The following is a 24658-nucleotide window of genomic DNA, read 5'->3' as shown; positions in this document are numbered from 1 at the left end:
CTGGTATCACGAACATGACCAAGTTACATCTTCTCCAAAAAAGAGCTGTGAGATGCATTGCTGGTGTTCCTTATTGTTTCCCTACGAGTGACCTCTTTTTAAAATATGAAATCCTGCCAGTCTTCGCTTTACACGAATACAGACTTTTAATGAGCTTCAAAAGTGCTTCGCGGAGCAACGAAAATTATGTTGGTAATTTGGCGAAACTTGCAAAAAACACCCATATTCCACAAACCAGAAATAAAGAAATGTGGCTAGTTCCTACACCTAGTGCATATTACTCAGAACAATTTATCTCGTATACGCTGCCAGTGCTATTAAATAACTTAAAGAAATGTTTGACCCTTTCCAGCATTCAAATACTGTTATTAAGAATTTTTTTCTGAACAAGTTTGTGTTATGACGCTGCATGTATTTTTGTGTTGGTACTTTTTGCTTTTTTTTCCAAGGTGTATTATCTTCTTTTGTGCTATTTTTATTGAATTTATTGGCGCTTGTCTGTTGCAATGCCAACGTGAAAAAAGGGGGCGGGACCTCTGTCAAGCTTCGAGCTTTTAGTCCTGTCTCCTTCTCTAATAGAGAGAAAATAAAAGGCTGATTGATTGATTGATATCCACTCACTTACACTCATGGCCAACCATGCTAACATCCGCTGACTCGCACTCACACTAAACTCACATCCACTCACTCGCGCTCACACTCATCTCCACTATCACTCATATCCACTCACTCAAACTCATGGCCAACCATGCTGACATCCGTTGACTCGCACTCACACTCACGTCCACTCACTCACACTCCCACTCATCTGCACTTACACTCATATCCACTCACTCACACTCATGGCCACCCATGCTGACATCCGCTGACTCGCACTCACACTCACGTCCACTCACAATCACCACCACTCACTAGCACTCACACTCATCTCCACTTACACTCATATCCACTCACACTCACGTCCACTCACACTCACATCCACTCACTAGCACTCACACTCATCTCCACTTACACTCATATCCACTCACTCACACTCATGGCCACCCATGCTGACATCCGCTGACTCGCACTCACACTCACGTCCACTCACATTCACCACCACTCACTAGCACTAACACTCATCTCCACTTACACTCACACTCACGTCCACTCACACTCACGTCCACTCACACTCACAACCACTCACTCACACTCATGACCACCCACACTCACATCCACTCACTGGCACTCACACTCGCGTCCATTCACACTCACGATCACTGACTCATAGACGTGAGCGTGAGTGAGTGCGGCGATATGAGTGCACTCATGTGTGAGTGCACTCTCATATGGTAATGTGCAACGGTGTGCAAATATACAATACAAGAATGTTAACAGTCCATAATATGTCCACTTTACCCGCTCAGATTATGAGCAGATGCGTGCATCTACTCTTACTAGTTAATGTTGCATCAAACGTGATGAGCGTATATTCTGTTTCATAAATAGCAGGCAATGCTGCCAAAGCTAGCGCGCCTGTTTGCCCAGGCTAAGTTTGCGCCCAAACGGTAGTTTATCATAAAGTGAACACAGGCATATTTGGTTGCGACTAATTACAAGTACCATGACTGGCAACTTCCTGGACTTGGTTTTACCTCTCGCCAAATTTTGGTCCTGCGGCTCATTGAGGCTTCGATAAGTAAGAATGACAAGTGGCAGTATGGTACACAGCTAGTAGGGCGAATCACTGTGATTCCACCCGCACCTGCAAAGTCGGAAATTGGAAATTATAGCTAGAGGGCCCGAACACTGAGCACCTCATAGTTTCGAGCATGAATCCCAGCGCTAGCACTGGGAATATCACTTTCAGAGAAACTTGAGGCTTTTACAGGTTGAATTATATTCTGCAAAATAAGGGAGCTTTTATGACAGACCTTATGCCCAGGGCCTTTGAATATCGCTTGCTGTTGGCCATGTTGGTCTTCCATGGCATTTCATGAACCAGCGCAAAACGATAATGGACAGTAGATCCGCCGCGTTGGCTCAGTGGTAATGTGCCCGTCTACCGAGCCGGAGTACCTGGGTTCGAACCCGACCGCGGTGGCCGCGTTTCGATGGAGGCGAAACGAAAGAGGCGCCCGTGTGCTGTGCGATGTCAGTGCACGTCAAAGATCCCCAGGTGGTCGAAATTATTCCGGAGACCTCCACTACGGCACCTCTTTCACTCTTTTACTCCCTCCTTTGTCCCTTCCCTTACGGCGCGGTTCAGGTGTCTGCCGAGATATGTGAGACAGATACTGCGCCATTTACTTTCCTCAAAAACCAACTGATTGATTGACAAGTATCAGAAGGATGACGTGGATGGTCCTTCCTGTCCATTTTCTACTTGTCCATTATCGTTTCTCATCGATTCTCCAAAGATTCAGGACCTTTGTCACACTGCTTTTGCTCTTGATTTAATTGCAATGCTTATTTTTGTGCATAAAACAGATAGCCTTGTAAAGTTGTTCCTAGATGGCCCCACAGGGCCAATGGCTGAGATTTAGCTTAATCTTTGTAATTAATGTTTTGATTCTGGGCTCTCCAGTCAATACATCGGTTTCCAAATTGCCTTAAAGGAGTACAGACACCTAATTTTGGTGGCATGTTTTGTTTCCTGCTCTACAATAATGCGACAGATACCACTATGCATAAATCACCATGTGGTATTCGCCTACGATCGCTAAATAATTCATAATCGAAATTTTCTGACATGCAGTTTCGGTTGCGGTTTCAACAGCCGAATAATATTGTTAAGCAGAAGACGAAGCTGGTAGTGGCGCGGGACGGAGCGCTCGCGCTAGGCCAGCGGCCATTAAATCATCTCTTGCTCATGGTTCATCACGCCTCATTCTTCGGCTGGCCGCCACGTTACATTTGGTGTGAGGTGCTGGGGTCCCTTCATCGCCATCCTGGTCCCGGAGCTTCGGTGTCCTGCGCCTGCCGCGGACGTCGGCCGTGAGTGCCTGGTCCGCGCCGCCCGGCCGTGCCCCAGCCCGCCCGAGCTGAACCGACCTCGCCGCTCACCCCAGCCCCGTCCCCTGCCTGGACCACAGGACACGATACACTGATGACAGTGACCTTAATGACCCGACCGATCCAAGACCGACCCAAGACCGACTCAAGACCGACCCAAGACCGACCCAAGACCCGCACGTGAAGACACCGCCCCCCTGCCCCTGCCGTCCGGTGCGTCCCAGGACCTCGGCCGTCAGATCCTGGAACCCTCCGGCCCGGATGCTTCGTTGACCGGGACTCATCCTTTGATCATCTCATCCACTGTGGCGGCCAGCACTTCACCACTTTGCCACTTCTTCCTAAGCTGGAAGCCCATCACCGTTTCGCCCATCCCTTCATTGACGTCTTCTGTTTACGATCGGGACGATCGCTCGGTGGCCCCGGGTAATGTTAAGCAGAAGACGAAGCTGGCAGTGGCGCGGGACGGAGCGCTCGCGCTAGGCCAGCGGCCATTAAATCATCTCTTGTTCATGGTTCACCACGCCTCATTCTTCGGCTGGCCGCCACGTTACAATATATTTGACGTCAAAGTGTGGTTATATGTCACGTGAGGCATGGAAAAACTGCGATATTATAGCTGCTTCATCGTTTAAATTCACTACAGTGCTAAAGCGAATCTTCCACAAGAGCCGGAATGACAACGAATGCAGAAGGAACGATTATGTTGTACTTTTTTCATGCATCACGTGACCTATAACCACACTTTGACGTCGCAGTCATCGTTCGGCTGTTGAAACCGAAATAGCCCGAGAAAGAAATAAGATTACAAATTATAAATAAGATTACAAATTATTTAGCGGTCGTAGGAGAATACCACATACCACACAGGAGAATACCACACAGCGAGGGAACGCTGCTCGCGGACATTCCGCACGCGACGTAGACGGCATCCTCCTCTCAATCTTAACACGTGACGGGGGCGTGTTCCCTAATGAGAGTGTGTGATGGGTGCCACAGTGAACTTTTCAGGACACGCCTTCCTCGTCAGGCCTGGCCTCCATCAAGGGATTTCAGGGAAAGAAAACCCTATGAAACTGGGCACCGAGTACGGCCGAGTAGCTCCCTCTCATCGAGACCCTTTTACTGGGACACACTCTCAGTTGCTGTATGTACATACAGCAGCTGTATGTACATAATAGTAATGTAATTTACTTGTATAAAATTCTCCTTGTCTTTTTCTCGCAACCACGTATCCGACCTTCCCCATCCCCTCTCCGGCCCGACCATGCTACCTGAGTCGCAGCAACTGATTGCCAGCGGTGGGATCGCGACAACAAAAGCCAGCGGAGAGATGTGGTCAGCGGTACAACGGCGAGTCGGGAGCAGTGCAACGAGCTCTGTGTGATGACTGGTTGCCAGCAGCGGAGCGACTGCGCTGGATTCTTTGTTTGGTGAGTGCGGGACTGCCAGGCCTTTGTTAGTGTCAGGAACAAAGCTGGTAATTATGGTTGTCGTTGCTGCCCGGTTAGTTTGCGGCAAGACAATAGCGGGCAGTAGAGAAAGAAGCACTCGAAGCAGCCATGGATTTGAAAAAATTGCGCAAACCGAAATTACTGGAGCTTGCAAAAGAGTTGGGTCTGGTGCTTCAGACAAACTCAGAAAACCAGAACTGCTAAAGGATATTCTTGCGTTGGAGGCTGAAGATGACGAGCTTTCGGAATGCATTGAGACCATCGAGGAGAGGAAGATGGAGTTGAGTTTGCGGGCCGCCGGGCAGTGGGCCATCTGCGTATCACCCCGGGCGCCGCCGACTTGGTCCTTATCTTAAGATGTTTTAGGCGGCATTTCGGGTGGTCCCCACCGCGGCGAAACAGAGAGCAAACGCTGCTGTCAAAGGGCTGCCGCCCGAAAAAGTAAAAGTAGCAATGGCAGCGAGGGGTGCCGGAAGGGGGCCCGCTCCGCGGACAGTGCGTGCACCCCGGCGCATTGTAGAGGTTAAGTTTTATGGCTTTTCGACAGCGGCGTCGAACAGTGTCAAAGAAAGCTTCATGGACACTTGAGGGGGGAAGCTTGCGTGGGAGGCAGCTGGGTGCACTTGCGAACGGTCGTGCTGCCGGATGGCGGGTAATGAGTTGTGCTTGCTCTGCCTCTGGCCAGAGGGCTGAGATGCCACCCTGTATTGGTGGTAGTTGTGCTTGTGCGGATTTTGTTATTTTGTCAGGGTGTTTTTACTGTTTGTGGAAAAGCGCAAAAGCGCCATCGGCTTCTTCAAAGGCATGCGGCCCTCGCGAGCAAACAAGCTCGTGGGTACCGGCGTGTCATTGGTCTGTTGAGTTGCACAGAAAATGCTCCGATTGGTTCTAAGAAGCTCATCTCTCATTGGTCACTAAATCGGTCCCCAGAATGCTGGGGAAACGGATTTAAGTAGGCCTTTTGGCGCCAAAAAATGGAGACTTGGGTAGAGAGAACTGGTGGAGAGTCGGAGTCGTGAGAGACGGACAGGGTCTAGCTTCGCGCTGGCCACGTTCTGAAGAACGAGGAGCCGCTACGCGTAGCGCGAGGTAAGTCGGTCAGGCAGGACAGAGTTTCGTAGGGGCGAGCTCTGGCCTGGCGCTCCCGATCGTTCTTGATAGTAGCGACCACCCGGGTCGATGTGTATAATTGTAAATAGTTTCCAAATAAATCCAGCTGTACATTTCATCTATGCCTCATCCTGCAACCTGTCGCGCCCAAACGGACCCCCATCTCCACCACCACAAAAGAGGAAGACCTGAACTAACTGATGGCAACAAGAGAAAGGAGGAACGTAGGGAAAAACAAAAGAACTCGATCAGAAGGCCAAGAACGTGATAAGTGTTTTCAGAACAGGCGAAAATTTCAGGACTTTTCTAGAAAATTTTGAAAGAATTTCTATAGAGGAGCAGCTAGACCTGGGTGATTGACCAATTGTGTTGATGGGAGCCCTCCCATGTGAAGCCGACAACTTATTAGAGCGGTTGTCGAACGAGGATGCCGACAACTATGCGAAAGCTAAAAGTCCGCTTTTCCGCTACTTTGGATTTTCCGCAGAGGTCGAGTTCAAAAGCCAAATTGACAGTGGTCAGCTACCCCACGACAGTGTCAGAGACCAACTTAGGAGCACCGCTCAGTCGTCGGATGACACGACTGCTGCTTATAAGTACCGGGATAGGGCAGGTTTGGTCCAAGAAAGAAAGGCCACTTCGGCAGTGAGGACCGATGATTTCGGTTGAAAAGCTAGCGAAAAGTGCAAACCCGCAAGCCATAGAGGCTCGAGGGATAGTTTGGGCACAAGTGCTAAAGGTGCAAGGCGGTGGTTGTGAGCCCACAAGAGCATGCAGTTTCCGGGAAGGAGGCACCTGTAGAGAGGATAGCAGAAAAACGCCCAAGATTTCAGCGACCAGGGAGGAGCCGTTCTTAAGTCATATGAGGGAGGTCATCACGGGAATTTAGTGAAGACCGAGTTTAATGAGATCCAAGAGCGAAGTGTGAATCGCAGCAACCTCATCGACAACAAAGCCAAGCGACCTGCTTTGTTGGCGAGCACTGTCAATGCTAATAATTGAGAAGCGACCGTCTCTAGCCCAGAGGCGGAGGCTGCTTTGTCAAGTGAGGCTGATGGTTTCGCTCAGGAAGGAAGTAGGGAGCTTGCGGGCCATCGCAGTGAAGGAATCAAAGGAGACCCTCCTTCGATGCGGCTGGTGAAGCTTTGCTGTAAAGAGGGTGACCGCAAGCCACCTCAGTGCGCCACTTCAACCCCAGGCCAGAACGCAACGTTACACACAGAGCGTGCTCAAGTTGCAGGCCATGGAGTTAGGGTCGATTAGCAAGCTTCAGGAGAGCAAATTGCTATGCTCAGAAGAAAGTAAAGGGCAGTCGAGACACTTAGGTGCTACGACGTGCAGTGACTCACCGAAAGCGCAAGCCGGTAGCTCAAATTCAAGTGGGAAATGAGACTCGGTGCTGCGCCAAAGAGCAGATGTGGAGGCTGAGTGCCCCGCGAGAAAAGGCGGCGCGCAGGACAGAACAGCTAGGGCAGTTTCCGGAAGCGCAAGGAAAGCCTAGCCAAGGGGTGGTCTCGAGAGAAAGGACAAAGTACGGGCCAAGAATGAAGGCAGGCCAACAGTGAAATCGTCCGAGACTGTCACAACGGCACTCCAGATGCGATAAGCACCGCACGAAGGCCAGGCTGACTAGGCTTGTTCAGACAAAGCGAAGGCCACGTACCCCATTGTGGAGACACTGCGGAAGTTGTTGCAGGACGAGTGAAGCTCGCACAGAGAAGCCCGCACTGCTACCACACGAAAGAACGCAGCAGAACGCGCTCTAGGAAAAAAATGGCCTGGCTTAGCTTATGGTTAAGCCTAGGATGCGAAGCATAGTAGCCAAAAAAAATTAACATTACCTGGCTATACCTGTTAAGCAAATAAGGGAAGGGGAATGAGGGGCTCGTTATAAATATGAGAGAAGCCAACAGCCACAGAAACCAAGGGGCACAGGGGATTTTTTTTAATTGTTTATTTTATTTGTGGTGTTGATAAATTTAGAATATTACTGAATATGTTATCGCTTAATGCTAATTGATTAGAAAAGCAGAAGAAAAAACAACGACATGCCGCCGGTGGGATCCGAACCCACGACCTCCGAATTACGCGTCCGGTGCTCTACCTCTGAGCTACGGCGACGGCTGTCAAATCTTCTGCTTTCGGGGGTATTTATGTTTACATGTAACCTAACCTTGAGAGTGTTCATTCATAGACAATTCATAGACAAGACATTACCTGGCTATACCTGGTTAGCCATTTCATAGACAAGAACAACTCATGTGTTACTCTGCTTCTTCCTTTACTTTTCTCAAACCAATAAACGTTGCTTCTTCCTGTAAGCACGCTCCTTTACAAGACACTGTTCCCGCTGTTCAGGAGTTTCTTCAGCACGAATTTTCCGTTTGGCAGCATTTCGCCGCTCGAACCGAGTAGAAGTACTCGAAGCTTCATCCTTCACCTCGGCATCGGTTGTCGAACGCTGCCGTCTAGCTGCATTCTATGCACGTCGCTTGGCAAGCCGTAGTTATCGTTCTTCTCCCGTTCCCGTGGCTCTTTGTAACCCGCGCTTTGCGGTCTGGCGAGCCGCCCTCTCCCTAGCCGACATCTCGCTTCTCAACTGACTCAATGAGTGCGTCGCCTTTTATACAATTGCGTGACGTCAGTATCTCCTGGCGGTAGGAGCGGGAGTTAGGCCGCCGGCGAAGGCTGTGCGTCCGCAAGCCAGCGCACGAGTTGAGCCCCAGCTTTCACAGCTGTTGTGACGTCATATCACGTGGTGCGCCGATGAAGGTCAAGTGGTAGCTACGCGGCCGTGCGCGGCGCAGCAAGGAAGAACTCGGTTGTGCGGCTAGTATGCTTCGCATAAAAAAAAAAAAAGAAACGAAGGACGTTCCTGAACCGACAGAGTACATGCAGGCATTTCTTTCATACACGACCGTCACCCCCTCGCATTCAACTGTTCAAGTGCTGCTCGGGTGTTGGAGACGCGCGGCCGGGTTGCGGAACAAATCGTTGTTGCATGGCGTCTGCAGCTCGAAGGTGTCAACGCGCAGTTAAGCCCTTCGGTTTTTGTCGGGCCTAGGCTGCTGAAGCCACTGTCGGTCTGCGAACGCGCAGGGCGCGGCTGAACAGCAGACAGCCTCTTCCAAAAACTAATGCGCTGAAGCCTCGCTTTGCAACAATATTCTTTTGAGGTGCATTACAAAAAGGGGATTCCCAAAAGTAATGCCCATGGCTTAAGTCGAGGTCCCTAAAAGAAAGCGCGACGAAAGTGCTTTCTGGGGTGTTCCTCTCCTTCCTAGCGTGAAAGGGTAGGTCTTGACTATGCCCAATTGTAGGCAGACGGATCTGTTGCCGAGAAAGGCAGCAACGTAATCGTGCGTGCGACGTTTAAGTCGCTCAGTGATTGTAAAATGGAAGAGTGGGCAGCATTATCAAAAGCCTTCGTCAGGTTCAACGCAAGAACACCTGTGGTGATGTGAGGGAAAGCAGGATTGAGCACATCCTCCTTAAGTTGTATCATGACGTCTTGAGCAGACAGTCTCGCTCGGAAGTCAATCATGGTGGGGGGGGGGGGGGAGAGTTGTTTTTTTTTCCATGAAGCAGTTTAGTCTATTTAGGATCACGTGCTCCATGAGTTTACCGGTGCAGGAGGTGAGAGAGATGGATCTCATATTCTTGAGGTCTAAAGCTGGGGATGAAAGTTACCTTAGCTGATTTCCATTCCGGGGCCAGAGTGCCCTGCTCCCATTGTTGATTCCTGTTCCTAGTGAGAGCGGCTAATGATTTGGTGTCGAAATTTCGGAGCGCTTTGTTAATTGTTCCATCGAGACCTGGGGCGGATGTGGTGCAAGCCGCCCCAGGGCAGCCCTCTGCCTCTATGATGGGAGCGTCCGAGTCTGAATTGGCAGTTCCTTTGTAGGTCGGTAATTTTTCCTGCTTTAGGTAGGGGAAGTATGTGGCTTTAAGAGCTGCTTCAAGGTCTTGCCCTTGTTTCTCCACCTCGTGCAGAAGTTTGGTGATTTGTTTATTATTTTCCGACCGAAAGGAACATGGGTTTAACATATGGCGGAGGGGGGACCACGAGTTCTTCAGGTAGAGAGTGCCGTGTAGTCGGTTGCATAACTGATCCCACTGCTGTGACGGAAGCTCAGCCGCGTGTTCGGTGATGAGCTCGAGCGTTTGCACCATTTTCCGTTTTGGTTTGCCATTATGCTTTTGTTTAAGCCATCGTTTCTCCATATTCTGATAGGTCTCCCAGAGGTGGAGTAGTCTGCTGTCTACTGGGTCGCCAATATGTTCTGCCGGGTCCAATTTTTCGCTAAGAGCTACGTTCCGTTGGAGCTTAGAAGCCCAGTCCATGTAGTTCTGAATTTATGGTGCCGGGTTTTAGTCTCTAATTTTGCGGAACTAGTCCCAGACAACATTACGTTCAGGAGGTTTGCGGGGAGGGCACTCACGCCGCCCCTGCTTCCTATCGCGCCCCGCGGCGACGCTGCCGCGGAGACTTTCCCTCTTTCCCCTCTTAGAACAGGGAGACCTTTTCTCCACAGCTCGGGAGGAGGCGCATTTCTCCCGAGACTCGCTCGTCTTCCTGCGGGAGCCGTGCACACGCACGGATCAGAGATTTGCCACGTAGACCGCTGCCCTTCCCATATCGCCCGGCCACCGCGTGCGACTTGACCGCCGCGGGCCGTGAGCGAGGAGCCAAGCGAGGTGAGCGGAACCTCCCCCCCCCCCCCCCCCCCCCCCCCCCTATTTCAAGTGCGTTCTCCCCTTTTGTGTTCTTCACTACCGTACGCGGGCGGAACACTCCCTTGTTACGGCGGTTGTTTATTTGGTTGCTATTTTGTATTGCTCGGGAGCAATAAACGCTCATCCGAATAGAATACTCGTGTTTGTCCCCCCTGTCCCGAACCCGCCGTGGTGGCGACTTACCGCACCGCGGGTTGGGGGTCACAGCTCTGACTGCTATGGCTGGCACGCTGGTGCTAGAAAGCGACAACTGCTTCTAGCACTTTGGGCGATATTACAAGAATAACCACCATAATGATTACCCTCGTTTATGCGTCATTTATACGTCCATTCCTCATGTAATGTCCCGCTTGGGGGCGCTTGAGGTTCAAATAAATAAAAAATATAAGGAAAATGGAACTGGCTTCAACTGGAGTTTTGGCGGGAAAATCACATTAGACATTCACTGCAGACACCACAGCACACAAAATGCTAGCGCATTTTATTATTCAAGATTGTGGTTAAGAAGGTCCCCAAGGTTTTATAACCACATTAGTTTTGCCTTGTTTGTCGAATGTGAAAATGTTCACACGAATACTTCGGGTGCAGTACGTTGGACAGACCAATTGACAGCAATAGGTGAAACCCATTGGGCTCAGCAGCTGGAAACTCAACTGTTTGAACGGGAAGTTCATTTGGACTTCGCAATTGGAACATCATTCCACCTGGTGCCAGTTGAAAACTCACATGGTTCAACTGGAACCAGATGGAAACAAAGATTAGGCTTCTTTTCACTGAATGCAATTGATGTCCAAAGAACAGTAAACAAGGTCGACAAAGCAGTTTATGACCATTTCTGCTAGACGATTTCCCCTCCCTTACTATCTGATCGGTAGGAATGCCGATAATGCTGTGTTTCGCCACTGTCTTTAGTTTGAACGACCTGTACTAAGATTCCATTTGATTTTCAACAAATTTATTACTTCTATTTACTTCATAACCAATAATTTGATGTCTAGACATCTTCAGTGTACAACTTGCACCCTATTTTTAAACACTCTGTTACAAGCAAAGAAAAGGCACTGAAGGCATGACAAAAAAGGGGAAATGCCTACATGGTGGTGCTGGAACCATATGTGGTAGCGCACCCCACTGAGACAACAGCCATATGACAAAATTATTCAGGGCATTCCCCTAACGTCAAGCTACAGAAGTGCACATATATTTACCTGCATACAGACTTCTATCCAGGCAAACTTCTTTCAACTGCAGCTTCAGCTTGTCCAAGAATTTTGTATCGGCTGAAGCGTTTAACGGCTCCTGCTTCTGGATGGTGGTAAGGTATGCCTGAAAAACAAATCATATGCCACTTGCACCTGTTCAATTTCAGACACCTACAATCCTCTACCATTTTATAGTGCAACTATGCAGACAGGAATCAGGTCATTATAAACTGATGTTGCCACAACTGAAAGACAAATGTGCTACATATGCACTACAACAAAAGTTTTGTAGACAGGCAAGTGAACAAGAGAGATGTTCAAATATATTAAACTTTCTATCCTAGTGTACTCGGTAAGTCCATTTGCTCAGGCTGGTGGCCCAGCACTGTAAAAAGAAACAGCCGGAATGTGCAAAAATACAAATAGAAGCAAGTTGATTAGAACTGCTTTCAACTATTTTTAGCCAACCGGTTCCAGTTGTGTTTTCAGCAGTTCAAATTGGTTGAAGTTGGGCTTTCAGTAGGTGAAGACATGGGGGTCCTAGTTTTAAACTGTACCTGAAAATTAAAATTACATATATTCAGCAAGGAGTGACAATGACTGAATCAAGTAGGCCTACATGCATTGGAGGCACCTGGGCTAAAAACGTGAAACTGTATTTTCAACTGTGCAGAAGACACTTTTTAAAATTTACAACACACAAACCAACTAATGGCACCACTGCCCGGCACTCATATGAAGTGTTGCAGCTGTGACTGCCACCATTACAGGAATGGCGCCTGCTGCATTCAAAATGGCCATTGCTTGGCCTTGCGTAGAAAAAGCCGCTTCTAGACCCCTTTTACAAGACCACAGCATCAAACATTATAAGCATGCCCCTCATGAAAAAAAAAACAAACAAAATACATCTTGCACTGGAATTACAAATACAAAAAGTGCGTCCCCATTAGGATATTGTGACTGATGCCTAAAATACCGAGCGTCCACCCATGCTCGAACTAACGCCCATCCCCTTTTTCTTGAGGGTTTGAATTTTCCTAAGAAAGCCCCCATTGTTCGCCATCCGTACCGTGGAGGGAGCTGGGGAACGTGCCAATGACATCATTCAGACAAACGTCGAAGCTCAAGGCCAAGCATTTTCGAAAGAAGCCTTGAAGCGCATTTTCTGTTTTTATACGGCACCAGCACCCCTCCCCAGCGACCGACATCTTGACTTTAATGATCGGTCGTAGAACCAAGCAAGGGCCCACTGCACCATGTGCCTGTTCTGGATTTTCACACAGTATTTCATGATAATCTTCAAATTTTAGGTGGGCGCTTGCTGGGTATTTTACGGTAAGTGGGTACATCTGCTGCTATCTAAACATTTGAAATCTTTTTCACCCTCATGACCTCTGCAAATCAGTGGCTGTCGACAGCTTTGATGCAGGCTGCCTCTCAATAATACGCCTGTGGTGGTAAGCGGAGACCTGCACAAGTGGCAAAGTTATTACAGCCTGTTAGACCATTGATTCTAAGGAAATACTACCATGGACGAAAAAAAAGGGACAACTGCTGCCATTGTTACTTTATTTTTTATGTTCTATCACTGCTTGACTTATTGACAACCCATCTGCACCTAAAACCGTGGGCAGTACATGACTGGTTGCAGCGCAACTGCTGGCCAATAATCACAGCCAACCTGAACAGTCAAAATGAGAAAGCCACGTTTGACCAACCATGCACACCATTAAGAAAACAAAAAGTTCTGTGAATCTCGCATCTTGTTATATCAAGGTCACCTTCAACCACAGCTCATTCCATTTTTTTGGAACAGTAAAAGAAATAATTTTCAAATTCTACTAATTCTTTTTGTCGATGATACAACTCGCCACACTAGTAGAGACGCCTATTGGCGAAGCAGGGAGTGGCATCTTTGCGGGGAGCCACCCACCAGTGCTTGGTAAACACACTTGATGCGGAACTACAGTTCAGTTTAGCGTTTGTATTAGTCTTGGTACCATGGGTGGCGCTGGCAGGATACAACTACAGCAGCTGCACGGTTTTTCGCTTGAAGAACTGAGCAGTGCAAACAAACCAGTTCAATCGCTGCACACTGCTATGGATGGTTCCACGAAGCAGTCTCAATAATCGAAATGTCCGAACTTTTTTGGCATTCAGTCAATCAGTCATTTTTATTTGCATTAACCAAGATGATGCAGGGAGCACTACCAAAGAGCCTGTTCACGTGACAGGGACCATGCTGCCAGTTACATTTTTGCTGGCAGCAGCATAAGCAAGACTATCAGCAGCGGAAGCAAATAACATAGATTTGCACAAGCGTTAATACAACTTTCTCTATGAAAAAAAGTAAAAAAAAGAAAGCATGGCACTTATTGCTAACGAGACCCCTGACATATTTAAAGGGAGACTGAAGCACTTTTTTTGAAAATCGGGCTGGCAGCGGCATCCTATAGTTTTTCATGCTGTTTACTGGAATATCGCATCCAAATAAGGCAAAACCAAGCGCGAATTGCCTTTTTTTAGCCGAAATATGCGGCCTGTGCCGCGGGGCACGCCGCGCGGCGCGCCGCCGCCCGTGATTGGTCAAGAGAGGTCGTGACGTCATTTTGAGGACTGGAGAAGCTGCCGATGCGTATCCGGCGCTGCGTTGAGTGCAGATCGCAGCTTTCCGTGTCGTTGTAAAAGCGAATACGGCGACTATTTTTTTTTTACTGACCTCCGAAGAAAAGGATACTACAGTTTGCTCATTCCACGTATCGCCTGAAACCAAAAAAGACACAAGCAAAAAATTCTACGCCTAGCACAAGCATACGCCAGCGTCAAAGACGCGATGCCGACCATGCGTAAAAGGTGCCAGCACAACCTCGGCTCGTATTCTTGGAAAGGAAGGGGTGCGAACAATACTCAAGTCAATTACCACCACCGGACGCCTCCTGGCTCGCCCGGAAGAGCGTCATCCTAAAGAAAAGGCCCAAAGCACTGTGTACAAAAAATTCTGTTCTCAGTACCCGGCGTTGCAGGTTGGGGCAAGAAAGTATTTCAAGGAAACGATGAAGGAGCACAAAGTGTCAAAATTAGCGAAGCGCAGTGGCCAAGCACTGCGAGGCATGTGACCACAAGATAGTGACGCAATCATTGTGCGCTGGAAACCAAGCCAAATACGCGCACAAGGCTGCTGCTTCACTCGTGGCGCGTTCAGCAGATGCCAGAAAATATTAATCGCTGCCTCGGGAACGTTCGCCCTTCCTAGATTTGCAGTTTAGGTTCAGTGAAGTAGTTGCCATTGCCAAGAATATGTGTGTTTAAAAGCCAAGCTAGCTGCAACTCGCCCGCTGCCACAACTTGATGAAGAAACCGAGTAAAGCCTGTTTCACATGCCAGCGAAAATGCTAGCGAATCCTGTCGCCGCGGCGGAAAAACCTGTTTTGAGTCGTCGCTGCGACGAGCGGCGAGGTTTCAACAAGTTGGAAATTTTCGCTGCGACGCGCCGCTCAATCGCTCAGTCGCTTGCATGTGAACCGGCCTTAAGGTTGCGGTGTTCTTTTGCAAAAACTCGGTTGGCATTCATTTCTCTCAAATTCGCATCCGAAATCAACGTCGAACGCTTTCATTTTAATTGCTTAGGTACGATTAAACGAGATGCCGCATATGAAGAGCTTCGATGCTTGCTTGCTTTGCTTTATTGTGCTTTGCTCTGCTTGCTTGCTTGCTTGCTTGCTTGGACACGTCGAACCGAGTATAAAATCACTAACCGAGCCTTGCTCAGCACGTCTCAGGTGGTCTGGCCGCACCTAAGCTGAGGAGAGCGACACATGCTTGAGCCTCTATAAGGTTTCTTCAGGGGCTAAGTGAGCATGTTTCTACTTTTAGAAGAGGCGCTTCCTCGGAATGGTGACACGCCTCTCATGCGCGAGAAAATCGAAAGAACTGTGTCATGGTTCAGCCGCGCCTTTTCGACAGAAATCTCCAGAGGTCACATTAGGGACAAGCTCTGCATGTCGCCGCTCTTACGAAAGTGCTTCGAGCAGAGTAGGCTTGCTTGGGTCAGCTTGAATTCTTCGTCACAGCAGCGAGCGCTTGCGCTGCGAGCTTTTGATCTTGCTAAAAACAGTGGAAGACGACACAGTCTCGGCCGTATTTGTTCATGGACACGAACGCAGAGTACTACCTCGTGTTGATTCTGATTCTCAAGGTCGGTTGACACCCTTTGTACGTCACAACGCACGCAGCACGAGAAACAACGCGCGCTGAAAGCTCGCTCGGGTGCGCCGAAGTATCCCCGGCTCCTCAACGTGACGTCACGTTGGCCGCCATGGACGAGGTTTCCCTCTCCGCTGTTCTCCGCTCCTACGCTCGCGCGGGGCGCGGGAGATTTGAACATCGCGTTTTTAATTGGTGATTGCTCCACTGTTTTAGCCAAAATAGAAAAAATAATTTCACAGACGTGATCAGCAATGACACTACTTTAAAATCCTAAAAAATTAGCTGATTCGAAAACCGCTTCAGTATCCCTTTAAAGACACAAATTACATGGGATCATAAAGATGGCATCGTATGTTCGAAAACATGATCGGCCAATGTATTATATTGCCGCGAATCTTCGTAGTGTTTGTTTCATCATAATTCAAAGCTGCCAGCACGCCGCTTTATCGCTTTCTTTGTGATGCAAGAAGCGACCAGATTTATCTCGATTCATCGCATCCAGGCGAAGCCGATTCTACGTTGTTCCAGAATGTTCTAGTAGCTTTCCAAGCTTTATCCCGAAAGTTCGCTATCAGCTTTAAAAAGAGTACAGCCCAGAGCGGCGGGGATTCTGTTCGACGACCGCCGAGCACGCTTATTTGTTGCTACGCCGCCGCCGACTCGTTCAGTACTTTGTGGGCGCAAGTCAGCCCAAATAAAGAGTTTCATTCGGAAGCCCTTTTCGCAGCTTCTCTGCTCGTCGTACTGCAGTCACCGCTACATGACATCTGGTGGGGGTGCTAACGGATGTCCCTGTCGCCCTCACGCCCTGGGAGCCGCCAAAGCAGCCCGCGCCGTCTCGAAGAAGCTCACGAGAAAGCCGCAGAAGCCGTCCCAACCGAAGACTAAAGGCCGGGATACATGCGACGTTTTTTTCGACGACATTCGCGCGGCAGAAAACGTCGCGGCGGCGCGACGCCCGGCTGGAGATACATGAAGCGTTGAAGCGGCGGCGCGCCGCCGCGCATCCCTCGACGCGAATGCAAATGTGATCAACAAGTGGCAAACACCAACTGTGCAAGGAGGTCTGTGAGAACAGCGACGCTGACCATTCTGTTCAAATCAGGAAAGTTTCACTTCGACACCGCTGTACAAAATTTAGCACGCGCGCTTAAGTATCTGTAAAGATTTGCGTGCTCGAATGCATGCCGTCGCGTACCTTTCGACGCCTGCTCAGCCGCGGACACCAGCGGCTGCGGTTTTCTTCGACACATTCGCTTCAGCGAGGGAGCGCAGGCATTCCGATCCAAGATTCGTCTGTGTTCTCTAAAAAAAGCGACATTTCAAGTCTAACGAAGCGTTTATTTTCACGACAATAACATTTCCGTGCCAAAAACACGGCGTAGCTCGACGGCCATGGCGGCCATGTTGGCGGAGGCAGGCAGAGGACCGGAAGAGCGGGCTTTCTGCGCTGCTATTGGCTCGCTTCAGCCGCCGCTTCCGGTCTCACCGGACGCCGCGCGTAAAAATCTAGCAGGTCCTGATCGGCGGCGGCGGGCGTTTTTCTCGACGATGGGCGTCAAATCTGCGCCGTCGGGCGAAAATCGACGAATCGCCGCGGTAAAAACGCTCCATGTATTCCGGCCTTAAGTGCGATGCTGCCGTCCTCTCCAGAGGCGTACACCTGAATACGGACTTCTACCGGATCGCACGCGAGGAAAGAAGGATTCCTCAATTCCGACGACAACCATGGCTACGACACCAGCCCCCATTATTTTGCACCAGCCCCGACTGCCGCCCGCGTTCAACGGTTCACCGGCCGAGGATCCTCAAGAATGGCTGGAACAGTTTGACCGTGCCGCCAACTGCTGTGTCAACCGCTGGGATGACCAGACTAAAGTGAGCCATGTTTTCTTCGCCTTGGAAGGACCAGCGAGAATTTGGTTCGAAAACCACGAAGCTTCTCTAGCGACGTGGGAATCATTCAAGCGGGAGTTCCTGAAGGCATTCACAAGCATTGTCAGGAAAGCTAGCTGCTTCTACAGTCACGCATCCAGCACCCGAGCGAGACAATGACCGCATACGTAGAAGACATGAAGCGCCTTTTTCGACGCATCGATCCTGACATGACGGAAGAGAAGAAGATGGAGCTTCTGATGCGTGGTGCTAAAGAGGCACTTTTCGTTGGTCTTACCCGCAATCCACCGAAGACCGTAGCAAAGCAGACATTTCGGCTAGTTAGTGTGAATTCATGGTGGAAAAACAGCGCAACTAAGACACAGAACCCAGAACAAGAAGGGAGACACTACAAGCGCTTACTCGCAACTAAGGTTTATTCGAAAAACAGAACAGAATATATACAGTAACCACCCACGACTGCTTACGTCATAACCTCGGGGAAACAGATTACGTGCATGGCGTGAAAGAGAATCAAAACAGGAGGGGCGCGCGTGAGCACCCCGTTATCCAAGTAACTGAATTCCAGATATGGAATTCTAAACAGGAGCGGCGCGCGTGTGCACCCGCTTATTCAAGAAACTGAATTCCAGATATGGAATTCTAAACAGGAGCGGAGCACGTGTGCACCCGGTTATTCAAGTAACTGAATTCCAGATACGGAATTCAGTTACTTGAATAACTGGGTGCACACGCGCGCCGCTGCTGTTTAGATTCTCTTTCACGCCATGCGCGTAATCTGTTTCCCGAGATTATGACGTAAGCAGTCGTGGGTGGTTACTGTATATATTCTGTTCTGTTTTTCTAATAAACCTTCGTTGCGAGTCAGCGCTTGTAGTGTCTCCCCTCTTGTTCTGTGTTCTCTGTCTTAGTTTGTGCTGGTTTTCCACCACCGAAGGCCGTCGCTGAATTCAGTAGCAAACCATCCACCATTGAGAAAACTTTGGAAGCACGAGCCCGTCATTTCCCTCCACAGTTCCAAATGACGTCAACAACCCTCTCGGATGGCGGAGCATTTGGAGAATTGTACGGGAAGAGCTGCGCCACCTGTTACCATCTCCCAACCAGCCTCAAGTTGCAACCCTTGAAGAAATTGTCCGCGAAGAGGTGCGGCACACGCTTGGCTCCCCGTCATCGACGCCTCCCGCTGAAGCTCTAGTCTTGACCTACGCCGCTGCAGTACGCAGTCCTCAGCCCCAACGACACAGCCGAAGTCCGCCTCTTCGACGTGAACCAGCTGTTCCCGGACGCCGCCCCCCTGCGCCTGTCCGCCTCGTCTACGAACGACGCTCGAGCCCCAGGAAATGCGACGCCTGGAGGATTGCGGACAAATGCCCGTTGCGCTTCCATTGCGGTGAAGCGGGTCATATTCTTCGTCACTGCCCGTACCGCCGCATCGGTCTTCGTGGCTTTGCCTTTGACACGCTGCGGTCACACTTCGGCCAACGTCTGCAAGAAATCGGCGAGTACCTGCGTCGAGAGGAGTATGCGGCGAACCGCCTTTCGCGCTCACCATCGCCGTCAGCGTCGCGTTTTGAGTCGCCACGCCGCAGCTATTCAGGCGCGGTACGAGGAAGGCCTCCCAGCTCTCTTAGGGGAGAAACTAAAGACAGCAACGTGTGGAGGTCAGGTTGCTTGCCGAGGAAACGACGAAGATCCTCCAGCGACCATGCCGTATGAAGACGCCGCACGCACTACGCCGACGCCGCATACAACGAAAACCTCGACCACGACGCGAACCACCTTCAGAACGACGCCGCCATCAAGAAAAGCTTCGAATACACGCCCCACCCACGATTCACATACCCGACGAAGCCGTGACCCGATGCCGAGGACGACGTGCAACTTGTGGGTTTCTAAGTGGACACAGGCCACCACCCACCGCGGGTTCGAGCTTCGCGCGAGCCAAGGGCCCCGATCAGCCGTCACCACACACACACTGGGACACCGCTGCAGCGCACTCAACCTCCGCTGGGAGGAGAGCGATTCGCCGCAAAGAAATAGGCCTCCAAGTTCACAAAGGAGACGTTTATTCACGTCGTCCTCCAGCTGATACACACACACTCAATAGTAACCCCGTCCCGGGGGCGCGCGAGGAGCAAGGCTCCGCTGCGCGCACGAAGCGACTCGAGTAATGCGCGCCGCTAGCACGCCGCTGCAGGAGAATGTCCCCGCGGCAGTGCTGTGATCTCTCTCTCGTGTCGACCGTTGGGCCGGTTGCGAGAGAGAGTGGGCAATCAACGCAAGGTACGCCTGTCGGAGGTCGCTGGACCCCGCTGGACAAGCTCGAGCCGCTGCAGGTCAGAGGACACGTGCGGGCGAGCTCGAGTAAGCACTGGTCCGAACGGCAAAGGCCGGCACGGACAAACAGTAGCGTACGCACCTTACGCTGTCTCGGAGGGATCTCTCTCTCTGGGCCCCGCTCGGACGGTCGCGCGGCGCGCGGCCGCCCAAAAGCGGGTCCCGAATTCCCGCCAAAAGGCGCCAATGGCAAAGGCCCTTGGGGAGCCGGGGCGGAGCTGTGGCTAAATGACAGTGATTAGTCATCCAGCCGCCTCTCCACCGCCTGAGGCGGGAGCAAGGGAAAGAGGAGAAACAACGCGGGAAGCCGGCAGAGCCGCGCAAAGGCGACGGCGGAAAGCCAGGATTCCCACAAACTCCACAGCCAGGACATCCGACTTATCGACGGCCGCAAAGTCACCGCTCTTGTCGACACAGGAGCCGATTATTCGGTCATCGACCATTCGCTGCGCAGCTGAGGAAAGTATTGACCGCTTGGGACGGCCCACAAATTCGCACCGCAGGGGGCCACCTCATTACGCCATCAGGACGATGCACAGCGCGACTGATTCTCAAGGGACATACCCATCTCGCGACCTTCGTAGTGCTACGGCAATGTTCCCGCGAAGTAATCTCGGGCATGGATTTCCTTAATGAGCATCAGGCGATCATCGACCTGCGATCCAAGCTGATCACACTTTCCACAGACGAGGCCATCCCGTCGATGAGAACTACGGAACATCACGTTGCACTTATTGTCCTGGAGGAACAAATATCTGACGTACGAGACTTCGCACTCTCCGACCCATCCGTAGAAGATCCGCCATACCAAGAGAACTCGCCCACTTTTGACATCAACCCAGCACTGCCCCGGAATAGACAAGACCAGAACCGCAATCTCCTTCGAAGCTACAGCGAGTGCTTTCAGTCATCGCCGAAGGTCCGCCAAACGCCGATTGCCAAGCATCGCATTATAACCGACCAGCACGCCCGACCTCTCCGCCAAAGCCGCTAACGAGAACGACAAGCCATCCAGGACCAAGTGGAAGAAATGCTTCGCGACGACGTCATCCAGCCTTCAAAGAGCCCCTGGGCAGCGCCGTTTCTTCGAGTCAGAAAGACAAACGCGGACTTCGATTCTGCGTTGATTACCGCTGCTTGAACAACATCACAAAGAAACACGTCTACTCCCTTCCCCGCATCGATGACGCACTGGATCGGCTCTGCAACGCCAAGTATCTCTCATAGATGGACCTCAAAAGCGGCAACTGGCAAATTGAGGTCGATGCAAGAGATCGCGAGAAGACCGCATTCATCACTCCGGATGGCCTCTTTCGAGAGGAAGGTGATGCCATTTGGCCTCTGTTCCGCACCAGCGACGTTTCAGTGAGTAATGGATACAATGCTGCCAGGCCTGAAGTGGCGGATTTGTCTGGTATATTTCGATGATGTCATTGTCTTCGCCTCGCACTTTGAAGAGCATCTAAAAAGGCTTCGAACAGTGCTAGACGCAATCAAGTCGTCCGGCCTAACTCCGTAAGCAGAGAAGTGCTACATTGCCTATGAAGAGCTGCTGTTTCTAGGCCACATCGCTAGCAAGGAGGGAGCACGCCTGGATCCATAGAAAACAGCTGCTACCGCACTATTTCCATCGCTGGCCGATAAGAAAGCTGTGCGCAGATTCCTCGGACTGTGCGCGTATCATCGACGATTTGTCAAGAGTTTTTCGCGCATCGCCGAGCATCTGACGAACCTGGCAAAGGCAGACGTGCCTTTAAATGGGAAGAGCCGCAAGTAGAAACCTTTAAAGAACTTCGGTGTCGTTTAGAGTCCCAACCGATCCTCGCGCACTAAACGCCGAGACTGAAATTCATACCGACGCAAGTAGCGTGGGATTAGGCGCTGTCCTAGTCCAGAAAACTGACGGACTAGAGAAGGCAATCGCATACGCTAGATGTAGATGTACACGCCCTGTCCAAGGCCGAGGATAATTATTGGACAACTGAGAAGGAGTGCCTTGCCATCATCTGGGATACGTCGAAATTCAGCCCCTACGTGTACGGACGACGCTTCAAGGTGGTCAGCGATCACCAGGCACTGTGCTGGCTTGCCAGTTTTGAAGGACCCCTCCAGCCGCCTCGCTCGATGGAGCTTGAACCCCCAGGAGTTTGACGTCACCGTCGTTCAATAGTCCGGACGCAAGCACTCTGACGCCGACTGCCTGCCACGAGCCTGCCACGAGCAGCGCCGCCGGACGACGATGAGGACGCCTTCTTGGAACCCATCAGCTCCAGCTCTTTTGCACAAAAGCAACGCTCGGACCCCGACCTAGAGCGCGTCATCGAGCATTTGGAAGACAAAGTTTCTTCAATCCCCGCCTCACTCAAGCGAGGGTTGTCTTCGTTCTTTTTACAGAATGATGTCCTCTTGAAGAACTTCGCATCGAACAAAACAGCCTACCTCCTTGTTGTGCCTGCAGGTCTGCGCGAAGAAGTTCTTCAGGCTTCACACGATGAGCCGACAGCTGGATATTTCTTTATCGCACCCTCCGCCGCATTCAAGACAAGTATTACTGGCCAAGATTGTCTGCCGATGTCGCACATTATGTGAAAACCTGCCGAGATTGTCAGCGATTAAAGACCCCTCGAACCCGACCAGCAGGATTGCTGAATCCCACTGGACCCTCCTCAACGCCCTTTCAGCAGGTCGGCATGGACTTCCCTGGTCCTTTCCAGAAGTTGTGGGTTTCTACGCGGACACAGGCCACCACCCACCGCGGGTTCGAGCTTCGCGCGAGCCAAGGGCCCCGATCAGCCGTCACCACACACCACAGGGACACCGATGCGGTGCACTCAACCTCCGCTGGGAGGAGAGCGATTCGCCGCAAAGAAATAGGCCTCCAAGTTCACAAAGGAGACGTTTATTCACGTCGTCCTTCAGCAGTACACACACACTCAATCGTCACCCCGTCCCGGGGGCGCGCGAGGAGCAAGGCTCCGCTGCGCGCACGAAGCGACCCGAGCAATGCGCGCCGCTAGCACGCCGCTGCAGGAGAATGTCCCCGCGGCAGTGCTGTGATCTCCCTCTCGTGTCGACCGTTGGGCCGGTTGCGAGAGAGAGTGGGCAATCAACGCAAGGTACGCCTGTCGGAGGTTGCTGGACCCCGCTGGACAGGCTCGAGCCGCTGCAGGTCAGAGGACACGTGCGGGCAAGCTCGAGTAAGCACTGGTCCGAACGGCAAAGGCCGGCACGGACAAAACAGTAGCGTACGCACCTTACGCTGTCTCGGAGGGCTCTCTCTCTCTGGGCCCCGCTCGGACGGTCGCGCGGCGCGCGGCCGCCCAAAAGCGGGTCCCGAATTCCCGCCAAAAGGCGCCAATGGCAAAGGCCCTTGGGGAGCCGGGGCGGAGCTGTGGCTAAATGACAGTGATTAGTCACCCAGCCGCCTCTCCACCGCCTGAGGCGGGAGCAAGGGAAAGAGGAGAAACAACGTGGGAAGCCGGCAGAGCCGCGCAAAGGCGACGGCGGAAAGCCAGGATTCCCACAAAGTGAACGTCTGGAGATAAGGTTATCATCATACCGACCGACTAGCTGACCCGGTACGCCGAGGCAAAAGCCCTACCGAACGGAACAGCAGCAGAAGTCGCCGGCTTTTTTTTCGTGGAGTGCATTCTTCTGCGACACGGCGCCCTCGCTGTGCTCATCATGGACAGAACACAAGAACTGGGACGTCATGCTGCCTTACATTGTCTTCGCCTACAACACGGCAGTGCAGGAGACCACCCAGATGACTCCTTTTGGGCTCGTCCATGGCAGGGAGGCCACGACAACGCTGGATGCCATGCTGTCCAACGTTACCTAAGAAGATAACGTCGACGTCGCCGCCTTCCTTCAATGCGCAGAAGAAGCTCGAAGACTTGCCCGATTATGGATCAAAGACCAGCAGCGGACTGATGCTACACGCCACAACCTACGAAGACGCCACGCGGAATATAAGCCAGGAAACCGAGCGTGGGTTTGGACGCCCATTCGCCGTCGCGGATTGAGTGGAAAGCTTTTGCGTCGCTATTTCGGCCCGTACAAGGTTCTTTGTCTATGCAAAGCAGGATTTACATGGGACTGCCCCCTTCAAGAGTGATCCGTAATGCACTCTTGCCTGATTACTCATTAGTCATGCTTCCATGGTTACTCATTAGCCATGTTCTTCATTACTCATTAGCCATGGTTCCTAGCTAGCTACCATGAACTGCTGCTCCCTTGGTTTCCTTTGTGCTCATTCGGCTTCCAGCGATGGACGCAGCGATGGCATAGAGGTAGAGTATCCGCCTCGTGTACAAGAAGACCGGGATTAAAATCCCGATGGCACGCAATTCTCCACCGGTTAAAGAAAAAAAATCCATGCGCGGTTGGAATTCGATAACTAGGCCTGGGATGCCGCCTGATCTCGGTGACCAGAACCGACAATGCTCTCCTACACCAGAACAGGATTTGGCCATGCTGGTGTAGCACGTGGCCCCGACTTCCTATTAGAAAGCACCAATTAACCCTTGGCCTTCAGTCCCCAGCAGCTGCGGAGCAAGTGACCAGGCCGGAAGTCAGACATATGATGCAGTGTAGGGTGCTAAGAATCTCTGGCTCTGGACAGGTCGCCATTCGAAACTTAACCTGGCACCATTTAACATGGTCTAGCCAAGCAGTACTGTTCGAGGAAATAGCGGGCATTAAATGAGATGTCAAAAA

General features: G+C 51.2%; 1 protein-coding gene across 5 annotated transcripts in view; it reads right to left on the bottom strand.

Moving 5' to 3' along the window:
- Positions 1-24658, bottom strand: part of RhoBTB (Rho-related BTB domain containing) — a 451872-nt gene that overhangs the window by 109302 nt on the left and 317912 nt on the right. For all 5 annotated transcript variants that reach the window (XM_089578199.1, XM_089578196.1, XM_089578195.1 and 2 more), the window contains one exon: positions 11504-11621. In XM_089578199.1, coding sequence (XP_089434325.1) covers positions 11504-11621 — 118 coding nt within the window. The remainder of the gene's footprint in view (positions 1-11503; positions 11622-24658) is intronic.

The sequence above is a fragment of the Amblyomma mixtum genome, chromosome 3 (assembly GCF_055824585.1).
Source record: "Amblyomma mixtum isolate Tamu chromosome 3, ASM5582458v1, whole genome shotgun sequence".
NCBI classification, from domain to species: Eukaryota; Metazoa; Arthropoda; class Arachnida; order Ixodida; family Ixodidae; genus Amblyomma; species Amblyomma mixtum.
Note: the sequence above shows the minus strand (reverse complement) of the source record. Positions and strands in the feature narration are given on the sequence as shown.